This window comes from Dreissena polymorpha, chromosome 4 (genome assembly GCF_020536995.1).
Source record: "Dreissena polymorpha isolate Duluth1 chromosome 4, UMN_Dpol_1.0, whole genome shotgun sequence".
Classification (NCBI taxonomy): domain Eukaryota; kingdom Metazoa; phylum Mollusca; class Bivalvia; order Myida; family Dreissenidae; genus Dreissena; species Dreissena polymorpha.
Genome location: NC_068358.1, coordinates 117,439,084 through 117,458,717, shown reverse-complemented (window position 1 = coordinate 117,458,717; position 19,634 = coordinate 117,439,084). Strand labels below are relative to the sequence as shown.

The following is a 19,634-nucleotide window of genomic DNA, read 5'->3' as shown; positions in this document are numbered from 1 at the left end:
GAAAAGCTGTGTTAAACAGCTATGCCGAAAGAAAATACGAATGTTTTGGCTAGATGCGTATCGAGGCTAGATGTCAGTTCGATTCTGTGATAACCATCTAAAGCTGTGTAAACAACAATAGCACGCAGAGGCGTATTTAGGTGGGGGCTAGGGGGCTAAAGCCCCCGCCAGCTGGCTGGCTATATATGATTTAAAAAAAAAAGATCCCCTTACAGTTCCAATCCACTTGTGTATTTCCTGTCATATGCCCCTAATTAGGCCATTAACAGCTGTCAATTTGTGTGATTAGCCCCAGGCATGTGTACAGACGATCTAACCTTCGCCAGCTCAACTGCACGCTTCATTGACTGTAAGTGATAAACTGCGCTATTTGATTGGCTGAAGGAGATACATTCAACTTATGAAATTCATCGATACATTTAGCTATAGGTAAATGTTTACAAATGGCTGCCGCATGTGACTTGTGAAAAACAATATCCTCCAATTACCTTCAGTCGAGCGGTTAAGGAAACAACTAAAATAATTTCTGAATGAATTCAAACATTGCCGCAATAAACGATGTACCTAAAAAGATTTATTTCATTCCTGTTTAATTCATGTCAAAATTGTTTATTTAGAGCGTGTTTAACCACACAAAGCCGATAGTTCCATACACATCCGCAAATGACATACACTTCGCGCAATGTTTACCTTGAGTCGAGAGGTAACATCCGAAAAGCGAGAGTACTCGATTGCAATAGACATGAGGTCAACAAAACTTCGAAAATTCGATTCACTGAACAAATTTAGAGAAAACGAAAGATTAATTTTACTTTTTTTATAACTTTTATTTACCATTTAATAAGTTTCTGCTTTAACGGTCGATCTTCTTTTGAGCAACATTGACATGAAAAAGTGCTCAAGAACTGAAAAAAAAAACAACGTTCGCAATTTGTTCCAATACAATTTCGGCATATATATTACTATTAAAAGATTTGATAAAATTATCATCAAATCGGGACAGAGTATACCCACTGAACATGTGATTATCGGCATGTCTCATGTTTTCGCGATGTGCGCGCACAGATTGTTCCTTGCAACAATTTCTGGGAATTGTGAAAAGTAAACGAATTTTCTTTAAAATAAATCAAATACTTGAAATTATGTGTTTACACTAGCGCAGTGGTCTGCAATTTATGCGCAAGTTTAATTAAGAGTACCGAAAAAATGCATGGAAAAGGCATAAATTTGGACTATTTCTGTTGAAGTAAGATTTTTAATGCAATTAAAAAAAAAATCTTAATTTATTCGTGTCTATAATTATTTTAAGCGTAGTAATGTTATTAAAACAAAATACTGGTTTGAGAGACATTTGATTTACCCCTGTGTGTCTGTCTGTCTGTCTGTCTGTGTGTCTGTCACACTTGATGTCTAAACTCAAGTTCTTGTTTTACATGCACTTTTATCATGCAAAATGCTGATTAGATAGCATGAAATTGCATCATTTGAAGGTACCATTTAAAAAAAAAACCAACGACGGAAGGGGACACCCCTCCCGCACCCTCCCCAGTTGAGCCCCCCCATGGAAAAAATTCTGGATACGCCTCTGGCACGTCCTTTAACAGTGTTATTACTGTCGAACTGATGCTGATGTAACGCTATTTTTGTCTGCATTTTACGAGACATATGTTCTCGTAAATTAAAATTAAGAATAAGAACAAAATATTTGCAATATGACGTCAAATAAACTTTTCGCCGTTATGAGGCAGGTGCATGATCAATCATACTCGATATGTGCTGCTGTGTAAATATTAAAGCGTGAGATCGGTGATAATTCAAATGCAGATTTCTCTTTCTTGGAGGACAAGCGATAATTTGTATTGTCGTTTAACATAGTGTGATGACAGTGCCTTAATTAAGTGCATTTGAGAGCGTATACCCAATGACACTAAAGGCGCATAATTAACACGTAATGTGTCGAAACCTTACATTTTTAATGCAGAGCTTGTCATGTTTTAGGGACTGTGAGGACATTATTAACACCTGTCAGTGGGTGACATATTAGAATAGACGGGTATGAGTTGACATTTGCCGAAGGGCCCTTTATCGATTGTGTACAATTGTTCGCCGATTTGTAACAAAAATTTGAATTAATGTGTTAAAAACGCTGAAGTCATCGCAGAATGAAAGTGATGTTGTTCGTAAAAGAAATAGAAGAGCAAATGAACGTCATACTTTTAACAATACTCATGGCAATTTTACTTTGTTTCAATTACTGACAATATTTAATTAAACTCCCATACGTGACCTTAATTTGTCAAATAGCAAATTCGTTGACAGTGTTCGCTGTATGAAAATTCCATTTCGATACAAGAAAATAAAACAGGTTTTAAAAACGCGATCTCTTTGCGACTAAACAGCAGGTGAAGAATTCAGAACATGATTGGTCCGACATCTCATCGGTGATCAGCACTGCTCTTGAACTACATTGCGTAATAACACACACTGGACAGCATTTGCTTTCAAGCTAAAGAATCAATATAGTTCGTACGGCTATTAATTGACAGTAGTAATTGTGTAATCGTACATACTCCGGGGTTAAGTCGTGAGAGGACCTAAAAAACTTCGACGTTCACTGTACGTGGACAGCGAGTATGCAACTTTGTTGGTTTAGTGTAACCATAAAATCGTCTTCCGTTTATAACACGGTATGAAAACGCGGGTGTAAAAATGTATTTGTTAACAGCAGAAGAGTTTTTAAATTGAATTATTATAACTTTTCCATGATTCAATTTTACCCATTTAATACATTCCAATCAATATATGCATAGTTATATCACAATCCCAACAAAGTACACCTTTGTATAAAGGATCACATAATCGGATGGCGATTTATATTCGGATATATTGTACCATACAAAACCATAAATCCGTCCTAGTTTATCAATTTGACCCGTGTAGGTCCATTAAATAGCATAGGGCAACTTAATAGGATAATAAATAGTTTCTTATACTGAATGAGCATGTTAAATCTTGACTGGTACATTATAAGTAGTAGAAAACCCTGCCTTTCTTTCTTTGCATCTTTCTTTCTTTGTATACTGTCAACCGCTCTTTCGAGCATTATAGGCAGAGGGACATTATCGAGTCCGTTTCCTGGGAAGAACCAGTACTAGGTGTCTATGGAGGAGTTAATGAGAACTCACCCCGAGTGGGGTTCGAACTCCCGATCGCTAGGCGGACACCTCATCCACTACACCACCACGATCTGGTCCCAAATGCTATGGCTAGTTGCAATAATTCAACTCTCAGCTTTATTACCTTAAGGGTTACTGAGAGTGACAATGCGCCGTCTTTTGTCCAAAGGTGAAAAACTTGATCACCACTGAAAATGCTAAGGAACACTGCTTTTGCAAAAACTTATCAATGTTTTCCTGTCCAAAGCACAAACTCAAGCAAATGGTACCATTAAAGCAAGAAATAATTGCTTTTTATTTACTTTGTTATTCTTTCATATGCTCTATCCACCATATCCGGAAATATAGTTAAAGTGTCACTATCAGTTAGGTTGCAGTACCCCAATCTTTTGCCCATCATGATATATTTTATGTAACCTATAAAGTCAATAATGATGTCGAACAGATGTCTAATATTTACTCTGTTCGAAATTTCAAAATGACAATGTCAGCAAGTGTTGAAACATCGTCATGTTTTTTTAGGTTGCGTGCAAAGGTTAACGTCTATAGGCTGCCATTCAGGTAATTTTAGTGTGTTTTTGAAGTTTATTCATTTCTTTTCTTAATTGGTAACAAACAACGTCGGTTTAGTGATGCGCACGAAATCTGATTTTTCGTGCACAGGACTGCGATTGTGTTAATATGAAGGGGTACATAGGTACTGTCAGAGCCACCATAGCAAAAAATGTCAAAGGCTCTAGCAGTGATTTTCCTTGTCCAATTGGGAGAAGTACCCGTACCGGTCCAATTGGGAAAAATCGAGTCGTGAAAACCTCAAAATTGGGAAAAATCGAGTCGTGAAAACCTCAAATTGGGAAATTGGTGTATTTGATTTTTTGCTCCCAAATACTTTAAAATTGATAACCAAGTGTTTTCAAGCTGTCAATATTATATAAACCTAGGTTCAAGTTATAGAGCTGCAAAGGGAAACTAACAAAATATTGCTTTAAAAAAAAAAAATTTTTTTTTTTTTTACTTTTTATTGGGAATTTAAGGACAGCAATTGGGAAATTTGTATTTTTTTCGTAATTGGGAAAGTGCCGTTTACCGGAAGAAAATCGCTGTCTAGGAGTACAATGGCATACTAGTTAAAAGACAGTAGCTGACAACTCAGGGCTTTTCACCCTTATATAACAGGATCCAAATTTCGGCCCCTTCCCATTCGAAAATAAGGTCATTTTTACCCAAAATTGATAGAGGAATTTCCCAAATTAAAAAAATAAAATAAAAAATAAATTATTTTTTTTTTTTACTCGGGCGTATTGGGCAACTCCCAAATTGAAAGCAATGAGCTCTAATATGATTGAGAATGCACCACAATGTGTCTTTTGTTTTAAAAACTTTAAAAAACACGGTCTTTCCAAAAATGAGCAGTTATCGCGCATGAAATTCCCAATTTGAAAGGCTAGGGCCTCTCCCCAATTTCCTGATGAAAAGCCCTGCAACTATATATATGCACCTCAGCCATCTACTTCTCCCCATTTCAGGCTGCCAGTGAGTGTCCATATTTTGTCAAAGGACAGGGCCCAACACTATGGCATGTCCTAACCAGGGGGGGTTTTCCCACATTTTAGGAAGATAGCTCATGGCTTTGGAATTTGGAATTTTATCGGTATTTTCATGAAATTGGGAAAATAAATTCATTAGCCTTTTTTTCACACGAGAAGTCCACTGATGAGGGAAATACTAAATTTGATATAACTCTTTATAATCATTCAAATTAAAAGAACAAAATCATATAATACTTTGTTGGATGTAATTGAATTAAAATTGAGATAAAATACGCATAAGATACTTCTTTAAAAAAATTTTTTTTATTTATTTAATTTTTTTTTTGGAAATTGGGAATTTTTTGCCACATTTTGGGAAAAAAGTATACTTTTGGTGATTAGGACCATAGCCGAATTTCGGCTATAAAATCGGGCCAAACAATAACCTGCTAACAATCCAACTCCCAGCTTTTGCCCCATGTAGTGGCTAGGAGCTGCTAATGATAAAAGCTTTTTTTATGTTTTCTCACTTAAATCTGTTATATGAGCAACATAAACTATTTTCTGCAATAAATGAACAAACAAATAATATATATCATCTTATTTTTCCTCACCACTTTTTGAATGGTACTGGTACAAGTCGATTTGGAAAATTAGCATAATTTTCATTCATATTGGGAATAAGATTTATTGTGGCTGTGCTGCAAACTTTATAAAACATGTACAAATAATAAGTTGCATATTAACATCAAAGTGGTGAGTGATTTCCTGTGACACTAAGCAATGAATTTATTAAACTGAACATTCTTTTTACTGAAGCCTGCTTCAGAGTATCAACTGTCTAAGTCGGGACTCTGAGCCTCATGTTCTGTGGGATAAACAGCCTCTGACTGATTAATATCATAATGCAGAATACTTTAATAGAAAATAGTAAATGTTGAAATCTTACAGTAAATAAGTTAATTATTAAATTATATGTTACTGGAATGGGTAAAATAACTGTGCAATGTGTTATAAAAAATATTGAAAAGCAGTCACTAAGAACCTCGATCTAAAAGCAAACATAGAAGAACAATTTAACATTAAAATCTCTAAAATCAAAGTGCTTCCACCTACAACTTTGAAACTTCATATGTAGTTGCACCTTGATGAGTTCTACATGCCACACCCATTTTCTGGTCACTAGGTCAAAGGTCAAGGTCACTGTGACCTCTAATATAAAACTTTAACAAAAACCTTAGCATTGCCTCTAAAATCAAAGTGCTTCCACCTACAACTTTGAAACTTCATATGTAGATGCACCTTGATGAGTTCTACACGCCACACCCATTTTCGGTCACTAGGTCAAAGGTCAAGGTCACTGACCTCAAAAAAAAATAAAAAAATTAGAAATTCTGACAAGCTTTCGCAGCTGAGCGTGGCACCCGTTATGCGGTGCTCTTGTTTTTAATTACTTGTCCTTCCAACCAGCCAGTATATTCAGTTAGTCAAGGACAAAAAATCACTGGTCAGAAGCAGTGGACGAGTGGCGTTCTGTGCAGTTTTATAACCTGATATTTGGTTTCCAGATGAGCCGGAAACAGACACCAAGTGAGTTCCTGAAGAAGATTATTGGAAGGCCAGTGGTTGTGAAGTTAAACTCTGGAGTCGATTACAGAGGTAGGGTATATATGTCATACACAGGTAGGTATTTTCAACCCCCGTTTCCAAAACCATGTGAGTTTGGTTGGTGCTGGAGCTATATCTCAGACCTGCTTGAGTCGACTGCACTGACAATTGGTATGAGTGTATATTTGGTTAAGATTATGATGAGGTATTGATGAAAATATATAAGTCAATAGTAAATACAATGTATTAAATTACTTAAAACTAGGTCATGCCTGTTTTACCAGTAATTGATTATGCTCTACCTAATGAATTAGAATAAACACAATGATGTGAATGTTGCAATGTTCCACTAATGTCTTTATTAATTTATTCTGGTTAATAGAAAATTCGGACATGCTCATACATTTGCTATGTCCATATGTTCATGACAACATCTATTTGTCATCCATGCTAAAATAATCCTGAATCTTTGAAAGCTCATTCGACGGTTTATTACTCACTTAACTTTTACTTTGAGAGACCATTCAAAAATAAGCAAATAAATGAACATCAATGCAAGTAAATGAACATTTGGTCAAATATATGTAAACAATACTTCTCATGTTTTGATGATTGTAGATGTTAAGCCTTTATATGCAGATGGGAAATGAGGTACATGACTTTGTAGTTAGCATTTCAAACTTAAAAGGTACAGGTATGTCTTATTTGTACATTTATTACAAATATGTAAGCTTTGCTCTGGGAAAACTAGTTTAAATGCATATTGCTAGTAAAGTATCGTCCCAGACTAGCCTCTGCATTTGCTAGTAAAGTATCGTCCCAGACTAGCCTCTGCATTTGCTCAGCAGGAACAGTACTTGATTCACCCTTGATTGCATTTTTGTTTAGAAGAGACATTGTTTCAACGAAAAATTCCGTAAAGGTGGAAAGTATCGTCCATCTTTAGGCTGTCGTGACTTCACAGGCTTATCTGTGACAATTTTACGCAAATGCATCAAGCCCTATTTTTCTCAGAGGGCGGCTAATATATTTATATCTTTCCTAAATTAGAGTTGGTAAACGTATTTTAAGAATTGTATTGTGATCAACATATTAAAATGTTCTGTTGATGTTTTAACCACCTATTTGAGGTGCAATACATACTAAGGTAGGTAAATTTTTGATAGTGTTTGTTAAATCCCAATTTGTCAAATTTTTATACACATGCTCAACTATGAAAACAAATTACATACCCAACCACACAGATCAAAGTATCTGTTGAGAAGGAAACATTGGAATGTACACATACCAAAACAATAAAACAGTACACATATTTAATGTTTCTTGGGAACTGATCTGTTGACTTTATGGCATATCCTGTGTGTCTGTTTGACAGGTGTGCTGGCATGTCTAGATGGCTACATATCCTGTATGTCTGTTTGACAGGTGTGCTGGCATGTCTAGATGGCTACATATCCTGTGTGTCTGTTTGACAGGTGTGCTGGTATGACTAGATGGCTACATATCCTGTGTGTCTGTTTGACAGGTGTGCTGGTATGTCTAGATGGTTTCATATCCTGTGTGTCTGTTTGACAGGTGTGCTGGCATGTCTAGATGGCTACATATCCTGTGTGTCTGTTTGACAGGTGTGCTGGCATGTCTAAATGGCTACATATCCTGTGTGTCTGTTTGACAGGTGTGCTGGCATGTCTAGATGGCTACATGAACATTGCTTTGGAGCAGACGGAGGAGTATGTGAATGGACAGCTCAAGAACAAATATGGGGACGCCTTTATCAGAGGAAATAATGGTGAGACTTTAAAACCATTTCTTACATGTATAATGGTTGCACCCTTGCTAGTCTTTTGTGTTGGTAATCAACCACATATTTTAAGAAATTCAATATCATATTGCACACATTTTATGTGCCCCACCACTATAGTGGGGGACATATTGTTTTTGCCAAGTCTGTTGGTTTGTTTGTGTGCTTGTTTGTTCCAACTTTAACATTTGCAATAACTTGCAATATTGAAGATAGCAACTTTATATTTGGCATGCATGTGTATCTCATGGAGCTGCACTTTTTGAGTGGTGAAAGGTCAAGGTCATCCTTCAAGGTCAAAGGTCAAATATATAGCTTCAAAGCGGCGCAAAAGAGGACATAGTGTTTTTGACAAACACATATCTTGTTTACTTTATGAACGTTTGTGTTATACCTTCAGGTTTTTTTTTCAGAAATAGGGGAAGACGCTGAACGCTGGGTTAAAGGGGAAAATCGAGTGCGAAAGAGACATATTTGGGGAAAAAATTAAAACTGTTCATTTCAATGTCTATAACTCATCTACAGACTTCAGGTTTTTTTTTAGAAAAAGAGGCATGTCTCTGACCTTTTTGTTTTTAAACACATGAACAAGTATGATATTCAAGTCAAAGTCCTAAATAAAGTTGCAGGTGTAGATCTAATCATGGGAAATGTTTTCAACTGGGGCCGGGGAACGATGTCAATATTATGATTTCAATTTCATGATGAATGGGTTGACAATCTAGATCTGCTACAGTATCGGAAGGGAAAGGTGCGGCAGCTGCCGATTGTCTACTTTCACTTTCACAATAATCCGACAGTATTAATCGATGTTGATTACATGTACCTCCGAATCCTGCTGGGTTTCAACGGTTTTTGATAATTCATTCTTAAAAAATGCGTCAACGCAATTAATATTTTCCGAGTTCGAACGTTTAATTTTGTTCGTGTATGAACGCCAATTGTGAGACTTTTCTGTTTTAACGTTTATATCTTGGCTTTCACATAACCCGGATGCAAATTCGACTGGTTTCCGGTAATTAATTGACGAAACACCCATCTCGCGCAAGACCGGAATCCAGTAAAATAGCCACATGATTAATATAATTAGTTGCCCGGTTTCCATGACGTAATTTAAGAGCTATATATAGAATCACTGGGATTCCCAGATTTGAGTGTTCGTCGGGAGAGATAGAGAGAGCGAGATCGTTGTACATGGTACAAATTGGATAAGTGTCGACTTCCCAAAAGAAAAAAAAACCATTTCTTTGAGGGTAAAATATTATATTTTGGTGAAAAATTATATTTTTGGAGGGGAAATGGTATTTTTAGGGGAAAAATTTTGGTAGGGGAAGACGCCGAATATCGGCGTCACTTTCTTAGTAAAAAAAACCCATGACCTTAGACTGTGTTTGGCAAGTTATAAGAAATGTTCACTCACTGGTCTAGCTGACTACCATCTAGTATCCATACCATTGACTCCTAGTATTGTGATCCTGAATTGTTTCTCTCATCAAAAGGTGTTAACTTTTTATTAAATATTGATAAAGACTAATAAATGCACATTACATGTACTGAAACACTCTAAACTGGGCAAACTTGAACTATAATATAAGAAACATGTAAACAGAACTTAATTAAAATCCATTGACTTCAGAAGTTTGCAAACTTATTAACTAGATAGAGCATGTAAGTTAGTGTCTTTTTGTACTTGAATTTATTCTATGAGTTTAAGAATGGTGTACAAGGCGAGGCTAGCCAAGGCGAGGCTAGCCAAGTTTCATAAGCCTTTCGGAGACAAGTGGGATAAATTTAAGTACAAAATGATGCTAACTTGTAATTTATTTATCCTACAATATTTTTTCTGATACAATCTAAATAGCGGTCCTTGATTGTCTACAACAATTTGCAAAACAGGTTAAATTAATTGAATCTAACCTTGCTTAGAAATGTTAATGTATTTATCTTTCCCTGTTACGCCGTATGAAATAGTCCTGTAGAAATCCTTGCAAAAGAAATGTAACTTGAAAATATATTGCTATATGCCTCGATTCAAATTTAATCATCATTTCAAATGTTACACACTCAAGTAAAAATCTGCACACAGCATACATATGCTATCCTTTTTTTCCATTTTAAAACATATAGTGTAAGCAGTGAATTCTTTGTGGATAGGCATTTTTTTTATTCATATTCCTTTAACTCACAAAGGAACAACTAATTCATCCAAGATATTTCACTTAAAATTCTATTGGAATATTTTTGAAAATTAAAAGAACGATTCACTGACACTGTTCTGAATCATTTGTTCAACAAAACACTTAATTTAAAACATCTAGTCATTGAAGTATATTCCACAATAATTTAAAACCTCCAGTCATTCAAGTATATTTCACATTAATTAAAAACATCCCATCTTCCAAGTACATTCCATATTAAATTGTAATAACACACTACACATTATTGATAACATAATAAGGTCTTTCATTGTGGAAACAATTACTCTTAGTAGTTTTACATAATGTTTATCAAGAAGGCATTACATTACAATAATATTTTGCCTAATAGCTGTGAAACATTTGGTTGAATACAGAGGCTGAGTGAGATGGAACAAATATTCACTGTGGATATGTCATATCTACAGCTTCATTTGATTATTTAGGTTGAGTAGTGTCCCTTTATTCATTCAACAAATGTTAATCTTGGATAATTTCAACTTCTTGTATGAGAAGCCTTTTCTTTTAAATCTCCTCTGTTAAATTATATGTTTTAATTGAAGTATATTATGCCCCTTTCGCTCATGTAAAGAAATAAAACTGGTACTGCAGTGTATATATATTTCATTTTTTGTATATTAGCTTGCTTATTAACAACTTATGTTAACACGGTATTATACCACACAGTTTTGACTATAGCTTTGATAGACTATGATTCACCAAATAATTTCACAAAATCAAGAGTTTATGGCAAACTGTTTTATCTGTTTAACATTTATTCACAATATATATTCGTTTCACACTTAAGCCGCACTCATGCCGGGAAAAAAGTTCCGTTTGAAGTGAGTAGAGATTTTATGTTGAAAAAATTGGTCAGATTTTATTTTTAACTTGTCTATTGTGACCTAAGGTAAAAAATGGTTTGATACAAAGGGTCAATGTCAAATGGTCTGCATAAATTATGAAAACGCACCGCCGTATATTATATGCGGAAAGAAGAAGAGCCTTTTTGTAAAGATAAATAACTGCGCAAAGGCATGCATGGTTAAGATGAAGAAGTTGATAAGAACAGAATATTTTCAAAACAATGTCTTAATAACAGTTGTTTTTTTCTTTGCATACATTATGAGCTTTTGAGTGAAAACTGCGGAAGAAAGAAGTATACTATGGAAAAATTGTCATTTAAATAAAGGATTAATTCATTGAAAAGAGCCGGGTAAGATTGTTAACATTCTTATAATCATCTCAATTATCTATGCATGAAAGTTGTTTTTGTTGAATTTATGTGAAGTTTTTAAGTCACAAAACTGTTCATGTGATTGTGAATGATAATGAAAGATAGCAAGTTACACACCACAGGTAGTCTTTAATTAAGAATCTGAGGCTATAAACAGGTCACATAAAATCAAAATGCTGTCATTAATTACCTCCCCTAGCGGTTAAAAGCAATTAACACTTAAAATCAGCCAAATTTGTGATGGATATAAGAGGCTTATAAAGTAAGATCAATCACAAATTTATAAGAATCACCTATGTTTAAAAAGCAAATTCTACACCCAATGAATAGTGCCTGTATGTTATCATAGTAAATGTTATTAACATCTTCTATGAGGATAATTAATTTCCTCTTATATGTACATACGAAATTTCAGCTGCAGCAAAAAATGTATTTAAGCATCATTAAAAAAATCAACTTAATCCCTCTCCCACTTGGAATAATATGTATTTAAATATACAATATTACCGTAATTACTGTAAGTGTTCAGACAATTAAAAATAATAACAATAATTCGTGCCTGAAAATTTAGATTCGAAAAAATATTCAAAAATACGACTGTCCGCAAATTTAGAGACATATAAGTTATGATTGTTTGTCAATTATTATATTGAAATAAAATCAATTATTAAATACAAGTGCAACAATTTTATTGTGTTGTACTCTCCTTTCTCTACTTAAAAAAAATACAACTTCACTTGTTTGCAATCTCTTACCTGAAATGGTATATAAAAATGTTATAAAAAAATCAACCATACTGCTTCATGAATACAATATCATTTCAAATGCTGTTGGGTAAAACCATTGTTTATGATCGGTATACATGGTAATCTATCCAATAAGGCAATTGTAATGGCCCATTGCCCTAAGGGCATTCATATGTCAGGTTTTATGACCTAAATCAGGTTTAAAAACTACGTGATCTAAGGGTACCAAAGGATTACTTCAGATTGTCCTACATTTTGATTGTTTTTTGGGCAAAAATCCAACTACAGTTAGATTCAACTGTATGTCCACTCTCTACACTGCATCGTATATCTTGTCTCGATCCCAAAGGGTTAACAACAGAGTTGTTCTCTCATTTGTTTCGGTGGAGATCTGGCCCCGTGTTCACAAAACATTTTTTGCAATCGAAAATCGATTTTGCTTGTCATTGAAAATGGAATTCCATTGTAGTTGATAGGCAAAAATGAAAATCGATGTCAGTTAAAATCGATTTTCGATTGCAAAATCGTTTTGTGAACACGGGGCCAGGTGATTTTGCAGTGCAACAGTGTCTTACAGCCTTCGTATGTCGATAAACGCACAACTTGTGAGGAATTGTTTTCATTCCCAGCACAGGTTCGAAGCGCAGTTATCTCTTCATTGTAGATTGTTGGAAATTGTTTAGGATTCCTTCTCTCGTTGTTGCCCTTGACGGACAGTCAAGCAAGGCACACGTTCAATGTATGAGATCATGCATCTAGTCTACTTTTCACCTGTAATCGAAAAACAACGTATATAAATAATTAAGATCGAGAATCTCTTTTCAATGTTCATATTTCAGTTTCATGCATTTTAATTTAACGGAATACTTACACTATTTCACATGTTATAAATCGATGCAAGTATATACTTACTATAAATATAAAACCATCAAGCACAATGCTCATCCCTCCATGTTTATTAGTAATCAAATCAAAAAGTTGCGCATTTGTCATGTTTCCTGAGCAGGAATTTTGAAATAAAAGAAGTTACTTGGTTTGTTACGGCACTCGAGTTTAGGCTTTATAATATAGGGGTTAATTTATTTATAAGACATGGATGTAGATTAATGAATCTTTGTGATTTTCGACCATTACATTTACATTTAATTACATTAATCTTGTATTTTGGGTGACAAACAGATGATATTTAATTATTGCTTTATACTTTAATCGTAATAAATCAAAATAGATCCTACTTATTATCATTTGAATACTTTAATTATGTTTATAGTGCATGAAACTTTATTCAATACTTGTGGAGTGCGATTCGTGAACCGACCTACAACTTGACCCTTCTTGGTTTTCTTCAACCTCTTCTCACCTACACGAACGTTGTATTGTATTTCTGAATGTGGGACAATCGGGGCAACACTGTCCCAGATATGTGAAAACACGGCAGAAATCTGGTAAAATAGTGCTGTAAAATATACTTCTGAAAAATTGGAGTCATTACGGGTAATCATGGACGAAAACCTGTATGTCCGAAAATATAGAGTAACAAAAAATATTTATTTTGTCTTAAAAAAGGGGGGTGTCCGAAAACTTAAGAGTTACTTAAAAGTCACATTCATAGTTCAATCTTCATGAAACTTGGTCAGAAGATTTGTTTAAATGATATCTTGGCCTGCACAGAACAGGTGAATTTCATTTTATCTCAGTGACTTCGGGCCTTTCAGGCTCTCTTGTTGGTTATTTTAACTGACAAGTCCATAATTAACAGGCTAAGTAGCAATAATGCTTCTTGGAGTAAAAATTTGCAAAATTCTAACCATCTAAAAATATATAATTGCTATATTTTTTACAGTACAGAATATTCATTTCCTTTTCAGAACTCATTTTCCATTAATTTGTTTTGTAACTACTGACTGTTTGTTCCAAGTATTACATGTACATGTTTACAATTACTAAGTAGGAAATCATTTTAAAATGTGTATTTTATGGTTTCAGGCATATTCAAAAATGTACATGCATGGTGTTTAAGTTCAATTTAATGTTTTAACAGAATAGGAACCACAATATGCATAGTTATAAATTATTAATTTATTTATCATATTTTTTTAATAAAAATAAATATTTTTTATGTTTAGGTGTATCTGTTATCTTTATGATTTTATCATTTTTGCAAATTTTCAGATGAAAAGATTGCAGATTTGGGATGCTTCAGTAATCAATAAAAATTAAACAGTTATTGAATGTAAACCAAATTACACATCTCTCTATATTTAAGCATTTATTAACTAAACATGGAAGAAAAAATAATTGACAAACTTTGTGCAACAAGATAATTTCAAGTTGCTTATGAATGTAACTACATTACCGTACTATGTCACAAAATGCTTTTTTGCTAGTTTGATAGCTCAGATAGCAAAGATATAGCTTATGCCATGTTTCTGTCTGACAGTCTGTCTGCTCAACATTCCTTTTCCAGAGTTTTTAGCTCATCTGATTGCTCAGGTGAGCTTTTGTGACCGGTCTTTGTCTGTCGTACGTCCGTCCGTTAATATTTGTTCGTAAACACTCTAGAGGCCACATTTATTGTCCAATCTTCATGAAACTTGATCAGAAGCTTCGTCCCAATGAAATCTGGGTTGAGTTCGAAACTGGGTCGTGCTGGGTCAAAAACTGGGTCACTAGGTCAAAAAAAAAGAAAAAAACTTGTAAACACTGTAAAAGTCACATTTCATGCCCAATCTTCATGAAACTTGGTCAGAAGCTTCATCCCAATGAAATCTCGGTTGAGTTTGAAACTGGGTTGTGCTGGGTCAAAAACTGGGTCACTAGGTCAAAAAAAAGAAAAAACTTGTAAACACTGTAGAAGTCACATTTCATGCCCAATCTTGATGTAACTTTGTAAAAATGTTTGTCTTAATGATATATTGGTTGAGTTCAAAAGTGGTTCCGGTCCATTGAAAAACATGGCTGCCAGTGGGCGGGGCAGTTTTCCTTATTTGGCTATAGAGAAACCTTGTAAACACTCTGGAAGTCACAATTTTTGCCCAATCATTATGAAAGTTGGTCAAAACATTGGTTTTATTGATTCCTCGGACAAGTTTGAAAATGGTCCGGATCGGTGAAAAAACATGGCCGCCAGTGGGCGGGGCATTTTTCTCTATATGTATATAGTGAAAACATCTGTCCGGAATTCTGTTTCTAATTTTTATTATATAATAATTAATAAATAATGACTTTAATATCAAGGCGAATTTTGGTCTGGTCCATTGATATTTGTCAATGTTACCAGCCTTGCAATATACTCTAAAATAAAAGTTTTCTGGACTTTTCTTTTAGGATGTAGCTGTGCGGCTTCAAAGTGCTGTTGGGGGCATTGTGTTTCTCAAATGCAGCTCTTGTTACAATATGCATTTATATATGCTAGTGTTTATTTTACTTCAGAATTATATATAATGAATTGCTGAAAAAACACAGTTTATACCAAGATTGATTTTTTATTCCAACCTCACATGTTTTTAGTGCTACTTACACGTAGAAAGGAACTTAACGAAAAATACTAATGTTTGTTTTAAATATACCCAAAGAAAACAAAATAATTGTTTTTATATAATGATTTTTTATCCCACTTTTTCAAAGATGCATATAAGCTACAAACAATAGTGTTTTTGTGACATCAAAGGGCACGTCTTTTTTTGGACATTTCAAAAGATAGGACACTTGAATCTAGGGGCTTATAATCGAATAAGCAAATACGTTCAATGTAATGATTAACAATTCCAATACATTAAAAGATGTGTTTCTATCCCTTTTATAAAGTAATTTTTGAAAATGTAACATTATATGTATATTTCTGACCATGGTGAAATTACAAGAACTGTATCTGTTTCAAAATGTACACAATTCCTAAAAATTTATATGGCCCATTGATGTTGTTTTGATATGAATGTTCTGATTAAAATTGAATCTAATATGACTCATAGTCACACTGACAAATAACCATATATTTTTGTAATGTGATCAAAATTCAACCAATGATTTGATCACACGTGTCTTGTATGTACCGGATGGGACATACTGTAATATCGAAGCGCCTTAAGCAATTATATCGAACATTCCATGAATGATTCTGTAGCCAGCAAGACTAGTTTGTATTTTATAAATTATGCCTTTAGGCCAAATATTGGAAATTTAAAATACATTAATGTTCGGAGTATGTTTGATGTGCAAAGGTATGGCATTTATTGGTAATCTTACGTTTATAATCAGTGCCGATCCCAGTTTTGGCAGGAAACAATAAAAATACTTTAGTTAATTTAAGTTTTATTTCACCTGCCAACCTGGTAGTTTATTTGAAGCTAAACTAAAATGTATGCCTTTCGCTGAATAGACATGCAAAAAGTTTTTTAACAATCATTGTGAACAATAATAAAATTAAAAATCTGTTTGATTTTAATACATCAACGAAATATCTTGTCCCAAAACCTTGAAAAATCATTTTTAGGTTTAAAAAAATATTTCTATGTATTAACACAAGGGACAGTGTTTTTCTGGAAAAAAGTTTGCAAGTCAGCTTGGCAAGATGTTAGCAGAGACAAAACCAACATTCTTGACCAAAACTGGCAAGAAGTAAACAAGGTTTGATTGACATGTCAGTGGATATGTTTAATATCAAATTTATATCCATTTTCTGCATATGAATGTTCAACAAAACACTAACTTACATAATGTTAACTATTAATTTAAAATGTAAAATTTTTTTTATTTAAACCAAGGCAGTTAATTTAAAATGGGTTATTGGTTTAACCAATCAATAAGTATTTTACAATAAACCAAGTAATCTGAAAGTTTGAAATATACCCGTCCACATGAAAGGCTTAATCAATCATATCTGTCACTGAATGGCTTCCTAGTATATGTCTGAAACTGATCAATATTGGAACATTTATATTACTTTTTAGCAAAAATTCTACATCTATGTATTTATATTCTACATCTATGTTTTTATATTCTACATCTATGTTTTTATATTCTACATCTATGTATTTGTAATATTTTCCCAATAAGTGCCAGATCCAGAAGAAACTTTTGCAAAATATAATTACAGTGGAACCCCCCTGAACTGGACACCCCTGGGACGAAGAGAAAATTCCGGTTTAGAGTGGATTCCAGTTTAGAGGGGAAATTGACTATTTTACTTTCAGAATGTCAATTACATAGCCTTATGTTGAAAAACACACTTTCAGCAAATGTATATACCAGATACGGTATTTTCCCATGTATAGCGTGCAGGCTTCTTTAAAATCAAAAATGGAGAAAAAATATTTAAAGACAACAAAACCACCAAATTGGACCAAAATGGCCGCCATTTTACAATTGCGCAATCCAATAATCCGGGTCATTGGAAAGCTTTATTAAGCATTCAAAATAGGAAGCGTCATCATGATGAGAAGGTTGCATAGCACTATACTTTTCTGACAATTTTGTAATTTTCTAGCATCAGATTAACAGTCCACGCGAATTTCGTGTAAAATGTACGAAAATAAGAATTCTTGTACATCAGGTCATTCTTCCTCTGGGAAAGCATGACTTTCAATTTGAATGCTGAATAAAAACTATGTGGCACATGGGAGACAGGGCTACTAGCTGAGTAGTTGTTGAGATACGTCAGTATTGACGTTAAACTGTTAATGTATTATGTTGGACAAGTGGGGTTTTTGTTTGTCGCACTACACAGGCGTGAATGTGATGAACAATGGAGGCGCCAAAAACCTGAACCAAACTGGAAAACACTAAAAAGGCCCCGTTCACACCTACTGTTACACGCAAAAAGACCTCATGAAACGCCTAGTACCTGTACCAGTCCAACGTAAGCTGCCAATGTAGAAGTGCACAAACACAGACAACGAAATGTTTGCATACTTAATTCAAACATTTTATTTTTTGTAAATAACTTATGCTACCCTGTTCATATCTGCTGTTAGCAACTTGTTGTTGTTTCACCAACGGCCCCTCCAGTCTGTAAGATTATAGGGTGTAGTTTTCTGGAATACAAAAAATGGCGGCTATTATGAATATTTATGCCCCCCTTCGAAAAAGAGGGGGTATATTGCTTTGCTCATGTCGGTCGGTCGGTCGGTCGGTCGGTCGGTCCGTCCACCAGGTGGTTTCCGGATGATAACTCAAGAACGCATACGCCTAGGATCATGAAACTTCATAGGTAGATTGATCATGACTCGCAGATGACCCCTATTGATTTTGAGGTCACTAGATCAAAGGTCAAGGTCACGGTGACCTGAAATAGTAAAATGGTTTCCGGATGATAACTCAAGAACACATACGCCTAGGATCATGAAACTTCATGGGTAGATTGATCATGACTTGCAGATGACCCCTATTGATTTTGAGGTCACTAGGCCAAAGGTCAAGGTCACTGTGACCCGAAATAGTAAAATGGTTTCCGGATGATAACTCAAGAATGCATACGCCTAGGATCATGAAACTTCATGGGTAGATTGATCATGACTCGCAGATGACCCCTATTGATTTTGAGGTCACTAGGTCAAAGGTCAAGGTCACGGTGACCCGAAATAGTAAAATGGTTTCCGGATGATAACTCAAGAATGCATACGCCTAGGATCATGAAACTTCATGGGTAGATTGATTCAGACTCGCAGATGACCCCTGTTGATTTTGAGGTCCAGGGTTCGCACAGGGCTTGAAAAGTGCTTGAAAACGAGTCCTAGGCTTGAAAAGCCCTTGAACAAAGGTTGGCCTTGAAAAAGTGCTTGAAAAGTGCTTATTTCATGTAAAAAAGCCTTGAAAATGTTAATTTCTGCTCAAAATTACTTTTATCATCGCTTTAATTATAAACTTAAATTGTTCTTAAGGGAAATATTACGAAATTTATCATAAATTCCTTCGCGCAAAAAAGTTGAGTACGAAATATAAGCTTCGTACACTATTGACTACGAAATGTTATGTATTCACGTCACAGATTATGTGTACTACGTCAGAGGTTCTTTATTGTGATCAATTTCCGTGAGTGAAATTGCAGCGATGGGGAAGTGTCGTTTCAAACCAGGCTGGTTAACTGAATATTCCTGGGTACAGAAAACAAATGACATTCGAAAAGCACATTGTCGGGTCTGTATGAAGACCATTGATGGTGGGGGGATGGGGGAAAGCGCTTTGAAAAGCCACAAGAAAGGGGAAACCCACACAGAAAACATGAAATTGAGAAGCAATGTGTTTGTTTGTAATAACTTTAAGAAGTAAATACATATGTGAGACTCATTGAGTTAAGGATGGATAACATATATTTGTATGTAATTAAATAACATGTATGAGTTAA

General features: G+C 34.6%; 1 protein-coding gene across 2 annotated transcripts in view; it reads left to right on the top strand.

Annotated features, from left to right (window-relative positions):
• The first annotated feature begins 2,533 nt into the window (after nucleotides 1-2,533).
• LOC127877028 (prion-like-(Q/N-rich) domain-bearing protein 25) overlaps nucleotides 2,534-19,634 on the top strand; it is a 54,347-nt gene continuing 37,246 nt past the window's right edge. Inside the window, exons 1-3 of one of the 2 annotated variants that reach the window (XM_052422611.1) lie at nucleotides 2,534-2,687; nucleotides 6,274-6,364; nucleotides 7,989-8,102. In XM_052422611.1, the coding sequence (XP_052278571.1) occupies nucleotides 2,634-2,687; nucleotides 6,274-6,364; nucleotides 7,989-8,102 (259 nt within the window). In that variant the 5' untranslated portion in view covers nucleotides 2,534-2,633. Of the gene's footprint in view, nucleotides 2,688-3,698; nucleotides 3,738-6,273; nucleotides 6,365-7,988; nucleotides 8,103-19,634 lie in introns of those variants that run through there. The other variant, XM_052422612.1, reaches the window with a different exon arrangement.